The 23,401-nt window shown below is 37.9% G+C and overlaps 1 protein-coding gene across 1 annotated transcript; it reads right to left on the bottom strand.

Moving 5' to 3' along the window:
• Positions 1-63: 63 nt before the first annotated feature.
• enpp6 (ectonucleotide pyrophosphatase/phosphodiesterase 6) lies at positions 64-22,525 on the bottom strand. Its single transcript, XM_055023616.1, has 8 exons — positions 22,196-22,525; positions 19,317-19,496; positions 16,148-16,259; positions 13,975-14,116; positions 10,182-10,361; positions 7,197-7,334; positions 5,585-5,708; positions 64-3,317 (listed from the first exon to the last, which is right to left on the bottom strand). Exons 1-8 carry the CDS (start codon positions 22,449-22,451, stop codon positions 3,109-3,111), a joined length of 1,341 nt encoding a protein of 446 aa, XP_054879591.1. The 5' UTR covers positions 22,452-22,525; the 3' UTR covers positions 64-3,108.
• Between the last annotated feature and the right edge of the window lie 876 nt (positions 22,526-23,401).

Raw genomic sequence — 23,401 nt, 5'->3', positions numbered from 1 at the left:
TTCTTGTTGACTTGCTTTGCACCAGCCCATCTGGCTAAAGAGGGTCGGACCCTTTAAACAGAGCTGTTTCAAGTTGCTTTATTTATTTTTAAGTTTATTTGATAGGGACGGACACACATTGACATAGACGAACTGCACAAAACAGCAGTCTCATGTTTGCGTCATAGTGCAATAGCAACTGCTAATTTGCAGCCTTGCCCTGGATGGGCTTTTAAAAAGTACATTTAAAAATTGAAGTGATAAAATTTAAATTAACATAATGTTGACAACATCTACAAACCAACAGTGGAACATAAAACACTGAAAATGGATGCAGTTCTGTTTTTGATATAACCAGAGTTTTGTTTTTTGAATATACTGAAACTGGTTATGGACTTTAAATCAACCGGACATAAGATGGTTCCTTGCAGAATCCTTGTTGCTATTTTGCAGAAGACAGATTTACTATTATTAACGACAACACATTGTTCACGATCTTTCAAATATGATTGAAACCAAGACAATGATCGTTCTGAGAAATTAAAAGATGAAAGCCTTGAGATCAGTAAATTGTGATTCACGGTATGGAAAGCCTTTTTCAAGTCAAGGAAAACGGCACCACTGATTTGTTCTCTATCAAGTGATTGTTTAACCTTTTCAAGCAGCAAACTTCTAGCAGTCACTGTGGAATGATTCCATCTGAAGCCAAACTGAAGAGGATGCAGAAGATTGGGGCGTTCTAATTACAATAGTAGTAGTTCTAGAATAATTTTCTCCAGCACTTTTGACATGACCGGAATGAGACTTACTGGCCTGTAGTTGCTGATTTCATGGAGACTTCCTGATTTGTAAACCGGTTTCTCCAAAGCTTTTTTTCCATGCATCGGGAAATTGCCCTGTTCTGATGGAAATATTAACTAAGTGAGTTAAAGATTTTATTAAAATATTGCTGTATTTTTTTAAAACAGCATCTAAATTATACATATCTTTGCGGAAGAATTGCTTAAGCTGTTGATAGCTTTTTGAATGTCAGTGATGAATTTCCTTTGTCTCAAACCAATCGGAACACTTTTTCATTTATTTTGTACCATGTATATCCATTGGAGCTGGTGGGAACTTTGATGCCAAGTCTTCAACTGAAGAGAGGAAAAAATCATTAAACATTGTTGCTAGCTGAGCAGGATCAGTTATGATTTTTTCTTCTACCGCAAGTTCATATTTGTAATTAGTGCGTGCATTATTGGGATTCAATAAACTGTTTAATTGTTTCCAGATCGTCTTACCATTCCCTCCTGCTTCTAACTAAACATTTATATCATATTTTGCTTTAGATTTACAGTGGTGAGGTAAGTTTAACGGCATCAAACAGTTTTCCCTAGAAATGGATCATAAGTGGTTTGAAAGAATGAAAGCCTCAAACAACAGAATAGCCTACTGGCATTCGGCAATGCAACCATTTCAGTTTGATATCCATCACATTACTCAGAAGCTGAACTCTACCACTGACTGCTGGTCCAGGGAGTTTGCAGAAGAGGGGGGCAGTGTGTGTAAATTCCAGATCAGGGCATGCCCAGTGGATGGTGAGAGGAGAGGCCTGGTTGCAAGGCAACACCAAGAAGTGGAGTCTCTTTCTCCAGTGCACTTAATACGGTTCAGTCTGATTTGCTTTGTCAGAAAATCCAGAAGACACAAGTGAAGGCCTCAACAATCACCTGGATATATGACAGACAGACTACAGCTTGTGAGACTGACCAGCAACACAGGAGCACTGTAGGGGACTGTACTCTCACCCATCCTTTTCACTCTCTACACTTCAGACTAAAAGCACAAGTCTGACTTCTGTAATCTACAGAAATACTCAGATGACTCTGCAGTTGTCGTTGTATCTGAGGCTGCATCTGATGGACCTATCTTACATGTATGGCCCTATGGGCTTAGAAAAAATTTAATCTACAATTTGTGTTTCTGAAACCACAGCAAAGCAAGTTTTACAACCCTTTTCTGCATTTTTTAGAGAGATCCCCTGTTTCTTTTTTTATTTTATTTTCTATTCTTATTTCTTTGAGTGGTTCACTGATTAGGACAGCTTCCAACAATTTATTGCTGTCTGCTTTGTGTTTAGGGAGAACATTTAAGTGTGAAAATTCGGATGCTTTCATTATTGTATATTGCTGCTTTATTGATGTGATAAAATACGTTAGATAGGATATCTGTGGAATCAGATTCTCTAACTCTATATCCCACAGCCACGGTGACCTGAAGGCCACTCTTAAAGCAGAATAGGAGGCCACGCTTCAGCAGTTTGTGAACAGCATGCAGGTTGTTGTCAACCTGCAATTGATGCTCAAGGGCACATGGCACTGTTGCTTAGAAAGTGCAGGAAAAAATGTACCCCAAAATACTGTGTTCCTATAAAACAGTATTTTGGTACTTCATGAAATAAAAAAGCAGTCGATGTGGAACAGAGCACCATGTAGTTCCAGCCTGAATCACAAACCCATACTGTAGGTCCAAAGCATTCTCTCTTCCTCTCAGTCTTATAGACTAACAGTCAGCAAATTTCAGCTTTTCTGACAGAAATTACCCATCATCCATTTGTTAATTTTCAAAACTGCATCTCTGTTTTCAGTTTAGTTCCACATGCAGATTCTCATAGAAGGCTCACAAAATAATCTCTAAATGTTAGACCGACACATTGTGATCAACTTTACAGGAAGTTATTCAGTTTTTTGGAAAAAAAATTTCTAGCGTTATTTTTGGACAACCATATATTCTCTTTGAAGATTACAGTTTTGTTATATGGTTAATTAGTCCATCAGTTTACGGAAACGGAAAATTATGTTCTTAGATAAAATTCTTTTTAAAAAACAGAGAAAAAAACATTGACTGAAAACAATACAAAGCAAAATTATATTATGCATAGTTTTTATCAATCTAAAAATCAAGCAAAAATAAAAACAGAAGTAAATTGAAACATAAGCTAAAAGTACAATTTCAGTATAGTTAGATATCTAAATATAGATACTACTTGTCAGAAGTATAAGTGTAATTAAATTTGTAATTATTCTTTCACCAACCACAGCAGATCATTACAACAAAAATCTATATGTGGTAATTAATTTGCATCTCCTAGTAAAATTCTAACAGTACTCCCAGAAAACCCACACTGTAGGTCCAAAGCATTCCAGACTGTAATGGACTTTCAAAGCCATTAAGTAGGTACTCAACTCGAGACCAAGATCCATTATTAGGCAAAGGATTTACACCTAAAGTCCAGCACATCAGGTTGTAGACATCCACTGCTCTAATGGGGGCTGCTCGAACATTCTTCTTGAAATCTGGGTAGACAAAGAAAATATATTTAGATCTCTGCTTTATATTTTGTCATTCCAGTTTGAACACAATTTCATAAAAACCTGACAAAGCACCAACATACATTTTCTATTCCAAATATACATCTTGTGTTTTTTTGTAAATCGATTGATTTTATAGATTTTCAACATGAAAAAAACCACACCACAGTCACCTCCCAAATAAAACACACAACAGTGGGAGGACATAAGATAACAGATGGTATTCATAGCAAATCCATAAAATATGGCATCCATCCATCCATCCATCCATCCATCCATCCATCCATCCATCCATCCATCCATCCATCCATCCATCCATCCATCCATCCATCCATCCATCCATCCATCCATCCATCCATCTTCTGCCGCTTATCCGGGGTCGGGTCGCGGGGGTAGCAGCATATAAAATATGGCATATTATTTAAATTTATCCATCAAGCTAGTAGTGGTTGTCAAATATCATAAAACAGAGTTTTTTGGTTAGGCAAGGTCAGATTGTTATGAATATATGATTTTGTGTGTTTTGTGTCTTTCCTCTATTTTTTATCTGCACACATGCACACTGTTGCACGAATAAACATTGCCATAACATATAAGATTGGCGACAGTCACACATAAACAAAACTGATCAAAACAGGCTAACACCTCTTAGAGAGGAAGCAGAATGAGGAAAAGATAAAAGCAGATATTGCATTACAATCTTTATGGTGTGCTGAGTGGAGCCCAACTGGAACGTGAATGTCACTCTGTATCCATTTCTTGTAACATTTCATCATTTTTTGCATAAAATGCTGTTGTATTCTTAAACAAAGCAGTGACTCTGAGGGGTAATGCTCTGGTCCCAGAATTGTTTAATGGACCTGGGAGTTACATGGAACAGAAAAATTGTGCAAATCAAAAACCGGGGGCTTGTCCAAGTCGGTTTCCAGGTTCCTGAGACCAGGGCACCCTTCTCAAGGAAATTCCAGGCCATGATGTCCAAAAATGGAGCTTGTGAGCACAATTAAACAGGTAGATGGAATGTTTTTTTCTGCTGGTAAGACATTTTGAGAACAGAATGCACTTTGTACAGAGGAACATTCAGTTAGTGTATCTGAATGTTAATGGTAATGATGAAATCATTGAAGAGTGTATTGTTGAAAACCATTTTTAGAAGATTAATTAGGTCATTTGGACATGTCAAATTACAGTGTTTATACATCTAAAATAAACACTAACTGTTTTGAAATGATCAATTCATTCAGCTCTAGACTAAAAACAACAGTTTTGAATCAATTAATTGGGAAATGTAATTGCTAAGTGATCATTTAAATTATTGCACAAACACAAGAATTACAGTTTTCGAAAGCTATCAAAAGAAATAACCACAGACCTTTGTTTTTCTTGAAAGGTTACAAGAATATAAGGATACTCTAACCTACAAAAAATAGTTTTACTTGATTTAAATGTATTTTCTATTTTCAAACAATTTCAAACTGCAACCATAAGTAAACAAATATGATTTGAAGACAAACAAATACTGAAATGCAATATAAGTAATGATTTTCATTTCGAATTTTATTTGGATATATAATTTGAAAACTTAACATTTTAGGCTCTTAACTTAAAGTTGTTCATGACTTGTGACATGATAAGTTAGAGTAAACCATGATTTCCTTAACTTTTCTAGAGGAGAACCAGTCACAACTCTGAGTTGTATTTGTATTTGGATCCACTGGACCTGAATATGAAATAGTTTGTAAAATGGGTTGAGGCATTTACAAGCCATCTAAATTGACACCTTTGGTGGAGAGAAGCAGTGGTTTTACTTTGGAGGCTTTCTGAATGACAGAAGTTGAAATCCATATGTCATGGTCCTAGGATCAAAATGCAGATGAAATGGTGATCAAGAGCTTTGCTTTATGGCTCGGCTCTTTTTTTCTTACTGGCATTAGAGCAGAAAAAGTCCAAGTCAGTCTGACCATCTTCCACTTTATACCACCATCACTCATAAACAAAAAGATGAAGCAGTCAACTTTCTTAATTGAGCTAAATGTCATCCCAATCCCAAAGAGTTATTTTTTTCTCTTATATTATAGCAAATCTCGTATTTTTATCTCTTTTAGGCAAATGCATCTTTTGTTTCTGTGTTCCACACTTACTGTATGTGATACACTTACTGTGTAAGTGTGTTACACTTAAAAGTGGTGTAAAAAGGTGTTACTAGATCACAAATAAAACAAAATACCATGCTAAATTTGAAATGAATTTACCTGGCCCTACTGCCATGAAAAAGCCTCTCATGTCGATAAACTCGTTATCATAACCATGCCAGCCATTTTGCCAAGCTGATGCCTCCCCCGAGTCATTTTTCCAGTAGGGAAGTGTTGTCTTGTTCTGCAGAGAACACCAATAAATATGACACGATGACATAAGACATAACATGCTTTCAGACAAAGTAAACAACATGTAACATAATCATATTTACACAATGTATGTAGAGAATATATAATACCAGTCTTTACTGAAAGAAAAATGAAACAAGATATTTCTACATAATTTTAAAGTTAAATCAGACCAAACCTCTCTTTTATGCTTAGCTAGAATGATCAAAATTATTATTATTTTTATTATTATTATTGTTTTGATTCATTTTAGTTCAGTTACAACACAAAGAACAAAAGAGAATTCCATGCTGTCTCCCACATACACGCACAAAAGAAATAAAAGAACAAGGGGAGTGCTGTGATAATGTAGGGGTTCATCATAACCCCTACACTATCACCCTACACCGCGTTGAGGCCGACGCGGCCGTCGCAGGTTTGACTCCCAGTCCCAGTGACATTTGCCGCATGCCTACCATCTTTCTCCATCCTTTCTTTCCTGTCAGCCTACTTTAAAAACAATACGGGCCACTAGAGCCAACCAAAATCCCCTGAGAAAAAAATTACAAAAAAAAAAAACTATAACGAAATATTTCACACGAGTAAAAGATGAGGAGTTATTAGTCTTTTCTTCCACTCCATGTCACCTCACAACCGTTAAGACAAAAAGAAAAAAAACTCCAGCAAGAATAAATAAAGGCTATCTTTAGCCTGCCAATATCTACATCCCCTGTCTACTGTCCTATTGATATAAAACTTATACCAGTAGCTTAGAAAACAGGTGTGATTATGTAGAAAATGTTATTTCACTCTTAGCTCTTTGTTTCTTCAAATTTGGAGGGGAATGCGTTTTTTGGCAATATGGATTTTGAGCCTGCTGATATTTGCATGCCCTGTCTATTTTCCCCAAATATTGTTCTATTGATACAAAATTTATACCAGAAGCTTGGAGAATAAGTGTGATTATGTACAAAAAGGGAAATCCCTCTTAACCCTTTATTTTATAGATTCTAAATTTATAAAATAAATATATTTTAAATGTAATTCGATCACAAAAATAGTACACTTAAGATATTCTTAAGAAACCATATACTTAAAGTATACAAAGTATAACGTTAGTTGTTCCAACAAAAAAAAAAACGCATGTTATAGTACACTTAGCATACTTTAAATTGTGATATAGAACAATTGAATTAGTACTAAAATACACTAAGAACAAAATTAGTTGTTTAAAATAACACACTTAAAATACACCGATGAGTGGTCTGGCTTCAAGTATGCTGAAGTTTAACATGCTAAGTATATTTGTTTTTTAGCAATTTTGTAAGTAAATACATTGAATTTAAAGTGAGTTTTCTTTTACTTTGATATTTCTTTTACTTTCTAACTCTAAACGTTTAGCTGGAAAATTATATTCTATTCTCAAAGGCAGATACTATAACTATAAAAGATGAGATGACAAATAAAAAATTATATAAGTTGATATAATGTTATTTCATACCTTAGTGATAAACCAGCCTGGTTCAGCAACCAAAGTGAGAGAAGAAACAAAGTTCCCTTTTTTGTAAAGAAACCGTTCAGGGATTTCCTGCCTGGAATAGACACGCATGTTACGGACTTGGCTCAAGGCAGCATAGACCTGGTAATACACACAAACAGAAAAAACTAATTTTATAAAGCAACTCTGAAATGGCTCTATTCCATAGGCATAGGAACCAGGTGGGACGGAGGGGACGTGTCACCCCCAATATTAGAGACAGGTGCATTTGTCCCAAACATATGCATTTGTTTCACCCAAGAATTTCACCACAATTGCAAAAACTATTTGATTTTGAATTTTTCTACTATGTAGGTACAACACACCACCGTCAACACAGGGCTCCATAGAGACAGGAAACAGCAAAAAGTCAGAAACTCCTTTCACATGAATGTGAACATCTGTTGGGAACGTTGCCATGAATATTGCTTGTTTAACTTCTTAGTTTACTTTCATAACCAAATATTTTTGGCTAAGTCGTTTTAATTCTGAAATAGTCCAATGTTTTACTAGTAATTTTGTCTAAAAGTTAGCTACTCGAGCCACAATGTTTTATTTCTCATCATAATGAGACTGAAACAGCAGCAAAATGAGCTGTTTTCTGTTTAAAGTGTAAAATCAGTGTGAGCAATGGCTGCACAACACTTCATCCTTTATTTATCAACATGTATGACATTGGATGGCAGTGCTAGAGACAAAGGATGCTCAGGGGAGGTCTTCAGTTAGTTTACTAAAATATGTATTAACATGTTATTACTTAAATAAATTAAACAATTTTTTTATTAAAAGAGTTAGTAATGCATCAAGTGCATTACTAAGCACAACATCAGGGGTGCACAATGTCCAAGGGCCCCTTCACTGCCAGATGCATTTAATAAGTTCTACATCAGCTTTGAGGATGCTAACGCTTCCCTCAGCACCAGACTAACACCACCACCTGGTGACACGCCTCACACATAGCAACGTGATCAGCTTCCCTCCAGGAAATCAACCCCTGTAAGTCTGCTGGCTCCAACAAAATCCCAGGGCGAGTACTGAGGGACTGTGCACACCAGCTGTCTGAGGTGTTGATGGACACCTCAGACAGGTGTCCATCTGAGGTGTGCACACCTCAGACAGGTATTGAGACAGATGACAGGTGGGCACACTGTCATCTGTGCCCACCTGCTTAAAGACTATTATTACTGACCCCAAATGCTCCCCAGTGACAAGCCTGAATGACTATCAACCAATAGCCTTAACATTGGTAGTCATGAAGTGCTTTGAGAGGCTAGTCATGAATCACATCAAGGACTCCATTGACATCACTGTGAACCCCCAAAGTATGCCTATAGGAAGAACCGGTTCACTGCGGACGCCATTTCATCGGTGATCCACACAGCCTTCACACAACTGGAGAGAAGGAACTCCTACATCTGTCTGCTTTTTCTGGATTTCTTTTCAGCTTTCAACACCATCATCCCAGAGACCCTGGTGCAGAAGCTCTCCTCTCTTGGATTGAGTTCCATACTGGGGAAGTGGATTCTGGACCTCCTGACCAACAGACGTCAGACTGTCAGGATTCACAATACTGTCTCCTCCTTCATCCCCCTCAGTACTGGCTCGCCTCAGGGGTACGTGGTGAGCCCCCTCCTCTTCACTCTGCTGATATATGACTGCTCGGCAAGACACTCCAGCTGTCATATAGTGAAGTTTGCTACCACATCCAAGGAAGGCAGCAGGCGTGCAAATTACCCATTCCTAACTCGGGTGAGGTAGTGATGAAAAATAACAATAGAGGCCTCTTTCAAGGCCCTGTAATTGGAATGAGTACACTTTAAATCCAGCTCTACTCAGGAAGCTGTAGACAGCTGGTGTCTTCTGCTGATATATAAAGAATATTGTATCCCTTCAATCATATTTTGATCATAAGTAGAGTGAATGTAAACATGGCAACAATTGTTGCCGCTAGCACAATACATAGACAGTACTATGCTAGGTCTCCACAGCTTTACTGTCCATTCAATATACCTTGCTGTTCCCACATAGCTTAAAACTATCAGATATTTTAGATCTTCTAGACCTAAAGGAATCTGAAAATGATGTCTTCTACATCACTGTCATTCCCATAGTTGAAACCCTCCCTTCTCTAACCCCCACAAAGGCAACTCTTTACACAAAGTGTGGCCTATTCATTGAATGACGACTACAAGATGACGGTTCAGGACAGGGCCACGGTGTAGTGATTGGTCTAGTGGAACAGGGACAATTTCCTCCCAGATGCAGATTTGTTCAGAACATTTTTACCTGATTTTGCCTCTTTGATGAAATTACCAATTGAGGTCGAAGGTTGAGACAATGACATCTGCAGGATGCAGTATTAAATCTTTATGTATCTAAAATATTTCTGAACACTCTTGTAACCATTCTTTGTTATAATAGGTCATACATGTCATAATTTTTCTTCTTTTTATAAGTATAAATAGGCCATATATGTGCAATTTACACTATGCTGTTTCCCACTAGCAACAATTGTTGCCAAGTATAAAACCTAAATTTTTACTAACATAATCAACATAAAATGTAAAAATTCATAAATATGATGTGTTAGGAAGGTCAGAGGATTGAAATGCATGCACATATTTTGCAGGAAAATTTTTGGGATTAAATAGGTTAATTCCCTCCTTGTCAGCTTGTCAATTCTGATGGATTTATAGAACAAATGTATACGTTTGTCATATATTTTCCATTTTCAAGAGATACATATTGTTGCATTTTATTTTAGAACAAAGCATTAGTTTAGATTTGATTCATCTTTGTTCCTGATATGTTTGTTGTGTTCCTTATTTTTATGATATTACATGTAAAAATAAGAATGTTCTCCATCAACATGCTGAGGCCACAAAATCGCAACATTTATGCAGAGTTTTATTTCTAAAAAATATAGTAAAAAAAATGACACAGGGTTACCTTTTGGTATGTGGTGTTTTTAGGCCACAGGCTGACTACTGGTCCTCTATCCATTATCTTCACAATGTCTGACATGTCTATATATTTGTCCAGTTCTATCACCTTCTCCATCCACTGGATCTTTGTCATACCATGGTCTGAAAATAACATCACATTTAACTGATTCTCCAGGTTGCTGTCCTGAAAGGAAATAAGAAATTATATATATATATATATATATATATATATATATATATATATATATATATATATATATATATATATATATATATATATATATGCCGCTACACCCCCCCTCATGACCTCCTTCCTATATATATATATATATATATATATATATATATATATACATATATATATATATAATATATATATATGTATATATATATATATATATATATATATATATATATATATATACACACTTATTTAAACATTCATTTTGACATGAAACTCACACTTTATGCCTTATGCATAACTCTCTTCTATGGTTAAAGTTCAGAATAACCCTCTGATAACATCCTGCAGGATGTTATCAGAGGGCAGCTGAACCCGCTCTGTCTAGCTTAACATTTTCCATGAAGTAAAACAAGAAAACAATCATTTCTGAAATTTTTATTATCGAACCTTCTTTACAATGAACAAAACTGCGGAGAAAAAAAAATCTTATGTGTCAAAACGTCTTGAACGTAGCACACGTTCAAGACGTGGGTGTGGCAGGCCAAAGTGGGTGTGGCAGGCCAAAGTGGGTGTGGCAGGCCAAAGTGGGTGTGGCAGGCCAAAGTGGGTGTGGCAGGCCAAAGTGGGTGTGGCAGGCCAAAGTGGGTGTGGCAGGCCAAAGTGGGTGTGGCAGGCCAAAGTGTGAATCTTATTGGTCCATTTACTTTGGTCCATTTACTTTGGTTTATTTAGCAGCTTGTCATTGCCGCTACACCCCCCCTCATGACCCCCTTCCTTCACTCTCTCCTCTCTCAGTCACTACTTCCTCTTCTGAGAGGGGAGATGTGCTACCAGCTCTCCATCTAACGGGTCAATTGAGTTTCCTAAATCTGCTGGGATTTACCCTATCCAGAACTGAAGTAAACTCTGTTTAAGCTGGTTTCCAGAAAGGATTCGCCTGGTTACTGACGGCCTACATCCAGATGTCTCACCCTTCTTCCCCCTGTGAATTAGCCAGACTGAGCAACATACAGATAACTAGTTTCACAGAGCACATCTGTTAACGGTTGCTCCTTCTCTTTTTTACAACTTGCACTTGTTAGTGAATCAGGTTGGTTTAGTGACTCGGGCGAGTCCCAAGGATGTTGTTTTAAATTTGGGCTAAAGCAACCTATAAAACATGACCTAGTTTTCTTCCCCAGAATCAAACATCACAGCTATTTTACTACCATCAAAGAACTTTGAGTTGACTCATTAATTGAATGTCCACAACATCTTTTAGATTTTCTTTATGCTAAATATTTTATTAGTAAAGGAATTTTGCAAGGGTCAGTACAGCTTAATTCAGTAGCAGAAATAATCCAATAAGTAAAATCAATCATCTAGCCTGTCTTTCCCTAACGCTGATATTAAGAACTAAAAAGGGAATCTTTAGAGAGACGGATGGAGTTTGGTGTCTCCAACCCCAGAACTGGATCGATGATAAAGAAGGTGTTGCAGCAGGAAAAGGAGTTGATTGACGAAGGCAGGGATCTCTGTTGGTCTGAATAACTGTCATCTCTGCATGGGTGATGAGGACACGCAGGACTTGGGTCTTTATCTTTTCCTTGGTCTTCATCTTTGTCTTTGGAGTCTTTGGGGTCTGAACCCAGCCGATGAGAGAAGTCCGATTTGAAGCCACATGTTGCGGGGCTGATGGATTGGTCCCCGTGAACAGGACAGTCTTCGGCTCTGTAGCCCCGGCTCTTCTTCAGCTGCAGAGTTCTTTGTCCATCTCGGTCTTGGCTCGAAGCTGCCTGGAGGATCCAACCAAAGATTCCTCTTTTGCTCTCCCCTTATATGGGTTTATACCCGCTTTCAGTGCATTTTCATTGGCTAACACTGTTGCTGTGCTTTATTGGGTAACTTGTTTGGACAGATACACTCATATCCATCACTGTCTTAGAGACATTTTGTCCTGATGTCTTGGCTAATGTCTCAGGGTTGCTCAACGTTCCTCCCGTGTCTCTGACATGTTTAAGTTGTTCAACAATCTATGTCCTAATAAGGCCTTGGTCATCTCTGCTTTCCCGTTAGTCCCCATCTTACCCCTAACCCTTCACCTACTGTCCACTGTCAGGATTCCGGTGTGAGAGCGTGTGCATGAGAGTGTGAGTGGGAGTGTTACATCTTCCTTCAGCGAGGATCTTCGTGAGGAGTCTGGGGAGCCAGCGCAGGTGACGCTGATCTGCCTCATCAGCGTGCTGGAATATAGGAGCGGCAGAATCCTCCAGTCATCGCTAGATGGTTGACGCTACCGGTAGTCACTCTGGCCTCACCTGTTGAAAACTTGTTTCTAGAACCTTGTTGTGTAACTCGAAGTTACTTACTCTCCGTGTCCTGTTCGTTTCTAGGACTTTTTGTGTTCTCGTTTCAAGAAGCTCCTGAGAATCCCTGCCTGCTCCGCCATTTCCACTGACTCCATCCTGTTCCAACCACTTGTGATTTCTCCTCGCACTCACCCCCGGCACTGTTGCACACCCTCACGCCGGATCCTGACGCCTCACCCCTAAGCTCTGGAAGATCCGCACCAATGTAAACCAGCTCCTGATTCCTCCTCCGAACTCACACTCTGAACCCGTTATAATTCAGCTCTCGTTTCAGGCCAACCTGGTCGAGCGACCCTCGCCGCCTATCGAAGTCCAGAGGACTGAATTTTATTTGTCCTGTTGTAAATAAATCACTTGCCTTTCTATCCAGTGTGTGGTTCCTGCATGTGGGTCCGCAAGTTAAATCAAACTATGTCATCCACCTCCAACACATCATCAGTGATCTTTAATAGCAGTTACATGTTTTACACCATTTCAAATTCAATGTTAAAATCACATTCATAATCCTTTTAGTGTCTTTAATTTAGCATTAATTTATAAGTTTATGATAACCACAACTTATTACTCTTTTATTATTTGATACCAAAGTTACAGTTACTTGTTTTACTTGTACGTTTTTCCACAAGTGTAAATAAGTATTGTTATAAGTAAACCAATATTAACATAAGTACTTTACTTTAAATCTTATCTAATTACTCAAAATGTTTAGATTTTATCCTTTAAAACTTTTATGCTTTTAAACAAGGACGGGTCTCAGCTATGTTTATACAGCTGCAAGCTGGAAACTTACTTCCTCTTTTTCCAGGAAACCTGCTCTTCCTGTCTACATATATACATATATATACTTTTGTTATAAACCCTGAGCCAAGAAAATTTCTGTCTGTATCAAACAAGTCGTCCTTCGTGTTACTCTGTTCCCGTGAAGTAGCTCCCAGTCTCAAAAAGGTTGTGACCCCTGGTCTACAGTTCCTCAAAATAAATACTTATTTGGTTATAACTTCCAGACTTAGATCATATTAAGTTTGTTCAACACTTTTTAGTGTTTGTACATCATCTGCGGACAATTTTGATGTTGTGCTGGGGCCTTAGTGCATTCCTTTTGATATGTAGAACAGGAAGAACTCTTCATTTTAAACATTTCAGTTCATCAGTCTGAACTGAAATCAACAGTCTCGACACTAGCATTAACAAAAAGAAGCATACATCAAATACATAGATATACATATAAAGGTAAACCTTTGTAAAAGCAATAGTAATGTTATTACCTTGATTTTTTGGTTTAGGATCTGCATGGTGAGATCGAGGTGTTGCACAGCTGTTTTGACCTGAGGAGACTCTGGTCCAAAGTGATGTCCTTCCACATCTATTTGCTCATAGTAAACAGCTGCCATGTCTGCTTTTCCTGAACTAAAAGAAAAGGCATATTATAATGAATCTCCAACCAATAGTATCGAATAAATGTCTATGAAAACAAATGAAGCAATACATACAGAGCCTCAAGCACGTGCAGGGCTGAGGGCTTGAGACCCTGCCCCTTTTATCCTTGATGCCCCAAGTGCCCTTTTTTAAGTTTTTATTTTCACAATTTTCTCCATTTTTTTATCTGTGGGTCAGGAGACCTGCTTGTGCCCCTCAACAATAATATGTAGCTAAATATAGCAATTCAGCATTAGTCTGGCTACCCTTGGTCTAATACTAAAGGGGTACAAGTATTAAGGGGTTCTATACACTCTATCAGATTATGGTCAAAAATCATTTATTTTAAACTGTGAATAAAGACATAGGTCTGATGTGGAAGTTAGAAAAAACATTTCTTTTTATGTTGTTAATTGTTCTTGTAAATGCAGTGTAGCAATCAAAGAAGTTTACAGCAGCATTTCTGTGTTTGCGAGCCCAAACACAGGGAAACTTTTGACGTCAATTTCAACATTCTGCCTAAGTGCTGGACTAAATGCCCAATGCAGTTATTCATTACGTTGACTTTTTGAAAGTTTATAATGCTTGATTGAACTTGCATTTGTAAATATGTAATTTTAAGAAAGGAGAGGAGGAAAAGGCAGAAATATAGGATTAAAATATATATATATTTGCACTGACTTTTGAGTTGGGAATATTAATTTACACACTGCATTTAAGTCATATATTGAATTCCGTCAAAAATATACATATTTTCTGCAAATATGTGTGTGTGTGAAAAAAAAAAAAACACACACATTATATTAAAAAAATTCCCTTCTCACCCACCGAGGTGGTTCTTATCCTCTGAGCTCGGGTCCTCTACCAGAGGCCTGGGAGCTTGAGGGTTCTGCACATTATCTCAACTGTGCCAAGGACTGCACATTTCTGGACTGAGATTTCTGATGGACAAGCCCCTACATGGGATGTACCACCAGCAAATAACCCAAGTGGCTGATATAAGTAAATCCTACCAATGGCTGGAAAAAGCTGGACTCAAGGACAGCACAGAGGCCCTCATCCTGGCCGCCCAGGAACAGGCCCTAAACACCAGAGCAATAGAGGCCCAGATCTACCACACCAGACAAGACCCAAGGTGTAGGTTGTGCAAGGAGGCCCCTGAGACAGTCCAGCACATCACAGCAGGGTGCAAGATACTGGCAGGGAAAGCGTACATGGAGCGACATAACCAAGTGGCAGGCATAGTGTACAGAAACATCTGTGCAGAATATGGACTGGAAACCCTGAGATCAAAGTGGGAAACACCCCCAAAGGTGGTGGAGAACGCCAGAGCTAAGATCCTGTGGGACTTCCAGATCCAGACAGACAAAATGGTAATGGCGAACCAACCAGACATTGTCGTAGTGGATAAACATCAGAGGAAAGCCGTTGTGGTAGATGTAGCAATACCAAGTGATTGCAACATCTGGAAAAAGGAGAAACTGGAGAAATACCAGGGCCTCAGGGAAGAACTGGAGAGGGCCTGGAAGGTGAAGACCACAGTGGTGCCTGTGGTCATCGGGGCCCTCGGGGCAGTAACCCCCAAACTGGAGCAGTGGCTACAACAGATCCCAGGAACACATCAGACATCTCAGTCCAGAAATGTGCAGCAGTCCTTGGCACAGCCAAGATACTGCAGGACCCTCAAGCTCCCAGGCCTCTGGTAGAGGACCCGAGCACACACACATATATATATATATATATATATATATATATATATATATATATATATATATATATATATATATATATATATATATATACACACATATATATATATGTGTGTGTGTGTGTGTGTGTGTGTGTGTGTGTCCTCACCTCCTCTGTCACCATATTTTTCTTCTAGTTAATAAATCCCACAATTAAACAAAAAAAGTGAACCTCTTTTACCAATGAGTATTACATGTGTTGCCAAAGACTTACATATCTTATTCTATATCTTAATTTATCAGATATTATGTTTGAAAAAAAATGTCTTCTCACCTCAGGGCAGCAAGTGAACTGGTTATCGAATGTATAAGATCTTCTTTTGATGGACTGTTGACGTATTCTTTGCAGAAAGCCGGACGAACATTCAGAATTTCCACTTCACAGCCTAAAAGCAAGTATAAGAAATCATTGTGCTTGTTATATGTTACCTGTAAACGCATTAAAAAATAATAACTAATATCACAGTTCAGATGAGTATTAGACTTGGATTTACTTTAACCTGAAGCATATAATAAATTTGACCTTCTTTGAATCTTTGCTGTCAATCACAATTTCTCTATAACAAACACAGGTCCATGATAAATGGACTTGTTGAGTCAAAAGATCAATTTGACTCAACAAATTGACCTGCTGACAGGGGCATTACCATATACCATCAAGTACACCATTCTACAAGAGAAGATCTGCAGAGTTGTCCATTTACCACATAAAACTCTATCAGGTCAACATCCCTCCATCACTTTCTCCACAATTATTGCATCACAACCATAATGACCCCTTATTTGGACATTTCAGATAATACAAAACCTATAAAAACCAACAAGCATTGGTGTATTGTTAGGGTTGCGCATGGACATTCAGGTCTACGTAAGATGTTGCCAAGTCTGCCAAATGCACAAACCAGAAACCCAAAAAGACTTTGGTAAATTACAGCAAACACAGGTGAATGCACAATGGCAAATGATAGGACTATACTTGACTGAACCCTTTCCACAAAGTAGTAATGCCAATGTCCACCTCCTGGTTTTTGTGGATTATTTCTCTCTGTGGGTTGACATGTTTCCCTTCCAAAAAGCTGCTATAGAGACTGTCTCTCAATGCCTGATCAAAGAGATTTTGACACGATGGAGAGTCAAGTCAATGTTTATTTATATAGCACATTTACAACAGTCTCAGCTGACCAAAGTGCTTCACAACAAACAACATCACAAGTAGATAAATGGTAATATAGAAATTAATTTTAGTAAAAAAATAATAAGATAAATATAAAATTGGTAGAGATACCAAAAGCTAATACCATGAAACAAAAAACAATTGAATTTTATCTGCAGCAATTTCCTTCCATCCTTGACCTTTTTCTCTGTAACTGGTGTTACACCAGGGAGAATGGATGAGTTTTCAGGCAGGACTTAAACTGACCTACTGACTGAGAAAGCTTAATAGACAGAGGGAAACTGTTCCAAAATCTAGGGACAGCCTCAGAAAAGGCTCTGTCCCCTCTAGTTTTTTGCCTAGCTTTAGGGATGGACATTAAAAGCTGGTCAGTTGACTTTAGAGTTCAGGGTAGGCTGAAGTGCTGCAAGAGCTCACTAAAGTAAGAAGGGCCCATAGAGTTTAAACACTTGAAAACAATCAATAAGACCTTAAATTTTATCCTAAAAACAGGGAGCCAGTGATGGAAGTGTAAAACTCGGGTAATAAATTCACGCCTGCTTGTTTTTGTCAACAGACAGGCTGCAGCATTTTGGATGCTCTGCAGTCACTGCAGGGAGCGCTGCTCCAACCTTAAATAATCTAAATGTGATGTAAATGTGTGGATAACCCTCTCAAAATCAGCCAGAGGGAGATAAATATTTTATTTTATTAAGGCTCCTCAGCTGAAAGAAACTGGCTTTGATAATAGGCTAATATGTTTATCAAATTTAAACAATCACACCCAAATTTTTTCACTAAAGAACAACAAAAGACAGGGGACCAAACACATGTCCAAGCAGGGGATTGTGTTGACCAAACACTGAAAACCTTATTTAGTTTCAGAACATTTGCTCTTAACCATTCCTGCACATTTTGAAGACAATCCTGCAACATATGGACAGCAGACTGACTGTCTTTTGTAGTTACAGGTAATCCAATGAACGTCATCTGCAAACGATAAAAAGATATTTTGTGCTTTATAAAAAATACAACCCAGAGGCAAAAAACAACTAGAGGGGACAGAGTCTTTTCTGAGGCTATCTCTGTGCTTATTGCACACAAAAAGCAAAAAGAACAGGCACTAATATCAACCCTTGGGGAATCCCATACTTCAGAGGCAGAGAAATATTGCTGTCCTATATTTACAAAAAAAAAACACCTATTTGAAAGTGAGGGGACTGAAGTGAAAGTTTAGGAGTTATGTGTAACCGGTGTGTACTATTAGTGTTCTTTAAGTATAAGACAGCATACTGTTTTATACTGTCTGTTAACCTTGATGTGTTCTGCGTTGTGTTCTGTTGAAGAAAGGAGAAATTGAACCACAGAAATTGCTGGTTGTTCTTTAATGCAGGTTGCTGGCAGAGGCCTGCACAAATAGAAATAAAAATGCCCCTTAACATGCAGCTCTTCCATTCCCAGGAGCCGGAATTCCCCTCAACTCAAAGTATTATAGTATTATTGCTCTTGTAAATGAATCCACAATAATAAAAAAGGTCAATTTTTTGTTCAATAAAAAACCTCTTAAATAATTATATATCACAGCTGTTTTGTGCCTGTAATAAAACCAGTTTAAACATTGTAGAACAAAAGAACCTGCACAAATAGAACAGGAATCAGAATTCCCCAAGCAAGTGGAGAAACCCTGTGACTAACTAATAATATCTGCTCTAACATTTAAGGAAAATGTTCTTCACTTGTCAGAAAGAATACTCCACTGTATGTCTTAAAACAAATAAACATTCACTTACAATGATTTTATATATTTCATAGAATGTGAGCTTAACCACAAGCAAAGAGAATTTCCTACCTCTTCTCAGTCAGTCTAGCATCAACTGCAGGTAGTACAGTACTGATGCTCTCTTAAAGTAACAGTACCGGCACTAGTGCTTATCAAAATGAATAAAATCACAAAATTCATAAAATATAACAAAAAAATAGGATTCTTCAGCATTAATCAGGATTTGGTGAAATTTCAAACATTATAATAATAAAAAAATAAAAGCACATTTTCTAAAGTTGTTACATATAGTTAGCTCAGCCATAAGCTAACCATAATTTATGGCTAAGCTATAAGCTGTGAGCTGTGAACTAGTCTTATTTACACCAACCTGAATGAAAAATAAATAAGATCCAATAAAGTCACAAAAAGAAGCTACAACAATGGATTTCTTTACAATCTTTCAGCTGCAGTTGAAGAAATGTTATCAAAAGTGTTAAGAAACCCTTACGTTAACAGTGGTGCACTCACCAGGCCAGAAGTACATGAAAACTTTTTTTCCCAGGTTTTGCATGGTGACCCAGAGAGGTTCCGATCCATTCCACCAAAGAGGCAACCGACTGTCAGAATTGGTTCCAATAAGAAACTCTTTGTTTAAGACTTCATCCCACATGTAATTTCCAACCATCTGATGGGTCTCACAGTGACGGCCTGAAAAATAATAGTATTGGAAAGTTTGAAAACTGATTATTTCAAATCTCAAAAAACTACTCACTAAATCAAAAACAATAAAAACATGGACATCCTACTATTCACAAATTGATGAAGATCCAAAACAGGTGGGATGAGGTATTTGATATGCTGAGCAACAAGTCTCTCAAAGAACTTCATGATTACTGATGTTATGCAATAGCAGGGTTTCCCCCAGTGTATTAGAAACCTGGTGACCCACCATGCTTTACTAGCATAATATTAGCATTTTTAGGGCCCCTGAAGCCCTGGGGGACCTGATGGAGCCACTGACTTAATTTTGATCAAACAGAAGTGCAAATAACCGATATTCATTTTAATTTTATTTTTTGATTAGTTGTTTTTAAGACTAATTCTGGGTTAAATACAATTTATTACAGTTACCCAGGAATATTTTTACATTTCCTGTCAAATTAACATCTTTTAATATGAGGGCCACCTCGGTGCCCCAATCACAGGGCTTCGCAAGTTTTCTGGGGGAAACCCTGCAATGTATGGCAGCTAATTAAAGCAGCCATACACAGTTTTAGTTATTAAAGCTTTGTATGGCAGATGTTTTGCCTAATTTGATGATGGTTGCTGACTTGAGACAGAGACTGACAGTTGGCTGAAAATCTGAGTGAGGACCTCTGCTAGCTGCTAAGCACAGGCTTTCACCACTTCCCCAAGTACTCCATCCAGGCCAGGGGATTTTTTTCTGATGTACTTTTTTGAGTAGTCAATGTACTTGATGGTTGAAAGGCTGAAGAGTGAAGGCTGGAGGACTGTGAGACTGACAGTGTTTTGTAGGAGGGTGTATGAAAGTAAGTAAGTGTCACTAGGAGTTGAGTTAAAAATGGCCCTGAAATTTTAATGTTGTATGTTTGTGCTAACATTTTCAGTATTTAAGATACTTTTTTAACCTAAAGAGAAGTTCAAACAGCCTTAACTCAATCCTGGTTCTGGCAGACTGTCTGACAGTCTCACCTGTGCTGACCGGAAGAACATCTTCTTGTCATGAATCAGAGATAAACCTCCTTCCAAAACATTTTGGCACAAACTCATCATGGAACTTTCTCCTTTGTAATACTTAACCTACTCTCTTCATTATACAAAGGGACAATTTCCGTGTATTTGGATTACTTATCTCCGTTTCACAAATTCTACTGTTGCATTTATACTAAACAGCCTTATGATAGATTAACCGTGAATGTAAATACAGCTCTGGAAAAAATGTAGAAATCGCTGCACTGAAATTCATTGAAAACCTCATGGTTATTCAACTAAATATTGATTCCTAACTCTTATTCCACAAACTATTGATTATTAAACTCCTCCTGAGTTAAAATATTAGAATTGTTGTTTCTAAATTAATATGAAGCTGTTTTCTTTGAGGTCTGAAGGCACTGCCACTTTTTTGTTTTTTGACCATTTCTCATTTTCTGCAAATAAATAAAAACATTTTGCCTGGTACTTCAGAGATATGTCGTGAGTGGTACATATAATGAAAGAACAATGTTCATTTTACTCAAACATACATCCATAAAGAAAAAGTCAGAGAAACTGATCATTTTAAGGGTCTCTTAATTTTGTCCAGAGCTGTATATGTATGTATTTGTGTGGCACCCTGCCTTAACTGTGAAGATCTACGTTGTGTTTATCCTAGGTAATGTTTTCTATGTTCTATACTGAGCTGTTTAAAAAGGAAATAAAAAAATATAATTAAAAAAACTAAATTAAAAAAAGGGGCCCTTTGCACTTTGGGCTTCCAGGATAACCAAGTAGGAGTTAAAGCTTTACCCACAGGGTTACTGTGGGCAGATCCTTTAGGTATCAGGCTCCTCTCCTATGGAATCAGCTACTTTTAAAACGAGGCTTAAAACTTTTCTTTTTTATAAAGTCAGTGCATACACTTCCATAACGTAGAAACTTTTTAATCTACTTTGAATAATTAACTGAGCATCCTGTACTGTTTGATAACTAGAATCAATTGGAATGTGTGAATGAATTGAAAAGATTTTTTTCCAAAGTGCATTGAATTGGTGATATATAAATGAACTGGATGTCTGAAAAAGCTGTACTGAAAAAAAGCATTGATCTGTTAAATAGCACTTGAATTTTTTTTTTTGAAATATCAAAACTTAAGATCAAAATTATTAGCCCCAATTAGAAACTTTAACTGTATATATACACCTATATATGCACCTGCTTCATATACTCACAACAAGAAGAAGATGATTTGATACATATAAAGAAAGTTTGATAGACAGTCGTCAAAATATATTTACTCATCACTGAATATTGTCAAAGAATATCTTCAGACTACTCAACTATTTGCTGGACAACTTGTCTGCACTGTTGTCTATGAGGAGCAGAAATGCCATAGTCATAGGATAATTATTAATGATTGCAAAATTTTTAAAGGCCAAAGTCCTTTTTGAGTATGGATAACAGAATACTATGCCTCTCAGTCTGCAACAGTTCGCTTAAAATTTATGTTAAAATATTATTATGACTGGGATTTAAATAATTTCACAACAGATTACAGTTGTGCTAAATCAAAATGTACACTACCACAAAGGCACTTAGGTTTTACAGAAAAAAAATAATGCTTATATAACTTATAATATGATACAAACGGTCTGTGAACAAATAACTTGACTGATGGCTTGATAGCTTACCTGTCATTAAGGAATAGTAATTTGGGTACGACAGACTCGGAAAATCTGGAGTCATGTAGTCCACCTTCACTCCTCTCTCCACCAGCTCGCGAAACCCTGGAAGTTCATATAGTTCATCTATGTAGTCATAACGAAAACCGTCCAGCAAAAACACAAGTAACGGGCGAGCAGCGAGACCCGGATGTAGCGCTTCAAACAGAAGTGGCAGAAAAAAGCACAAATGGGAGAAACACGAGGAGATTTGTTTCGTGGGCATGTTAGGGCCTCGTTCTGAATCGTTCCACCAAATAGCACGATGAATGTTTCCTGGAGGTTCCAGCAGGCACGCTGTGGTGGGGCAGGGTGGGGGCAGCAGGCACGCTGTGGTGGGGGCAGGGTGGGGGCAGGGTGGGGGCAGCAGGCACTCTGTGGTGGGGGCAGGGTGGGGGCAGGGTGGGGGAAGGGTGGGGGCAGGGTGGGGGCAGCAGGCACTCTGTGGTGGGGGCAGGGTGGGGGCAGGGTGGGGGCAGCAGGCACTCTGTGGTGGGGGCAGGGTGGGGGCAGCAGGCATGCTGTGGTGGGTGTGGTTACACGGAGCTGAAGTTGGTTTCCCGACTGCAGCTCCCGATTTGGGAAATGGTTAAAGGGCGATTCCATCTCATTTTTCACGACCTTCAGCATCTTTTATGTACTCTAGTTAATAAAAATTACAACCTGGACTAGATTATTGTCAGTTAATAGCTGAATATTTAAAACTAAGTTTGTGTAACATTTATATGATGTGTGAAACTTCAATGAAAGGCAATGTCACCTAATTTTTTCACTAACTTCACCATCTTTTATGACAGAAAACAAAAACCTAAAACTGGATATATCAGTAAAACTAACGGAAATGTCACTCCTTTCAGTCAAACTGGACACAGCTGACCTGTTTGCAAACATAAGAGGGTTCATTGAACTATGCAGAGTGTTTCATTGAGGTAGAAGTCAAGACTAAAACCCACTGCGTTAGTTCTGGGTTTGCAGCTCTATGGTATAAACTGGAGTTGCAGTGAGCATGAGGTCAGAATGATTTATATCTGTGAACAAAGAATTATGTGTGGTATTCTGACTATCAGTGCTACCTCGTCAGATTTTCCTTCCATAGCATGGATAGTCTATCTGTCATCAAAAACTACAAACAGAAAACTACAGCGGGTTGTGTTAAATACATTGGATAAGATTATT

This window comes from Poeciliopsis prolifica, unplaced genomic scaffold (genome assembly GCF_027474105.1).
Source record: "Poeciliopsis prolifica strain line A6 unplaced genomic scaffold, Auburn_PproV2 SCAFFOLD104, whole genome shotgun sequence".
In the NCBI taxonomy this organism is placed as follows: Eukaryota; Metazoa; Chordata; class Actinopteri; order Cyprinodontiformes; family Poeciliidae; genus Poeciliopsis; species Poeciliopsis prolifica.
The sequence above is the reverse complement of the archived record's forward strand: the minus strand, read 5'-3'. Positions and strand labels throughout refer to the sequence as shown.

Coding starts and splice junctions, on each gene's coding strand:
- enpp6 (XM_055023616.1), bottom strand. CDS start 22,451: ATGCCCACGAAACAAATCTCCTCGTGTTTCTCCCATTTGTGCTTTTTT. Junction 19,497..22,195: donor TTACTATTCCTTAATGACAG/GTAAGCTATCAA, acceptor ATTATTTTTCAG/GCCGTCACTGTGAGACCCAT. Junction 16,260..19,316: donor TTTCATGTACTTCTGGCCTG/GTGAGTGCACCA, acceptor ACTTGCTTTTAG/GCTGTGAAGTGGAAATTCTG.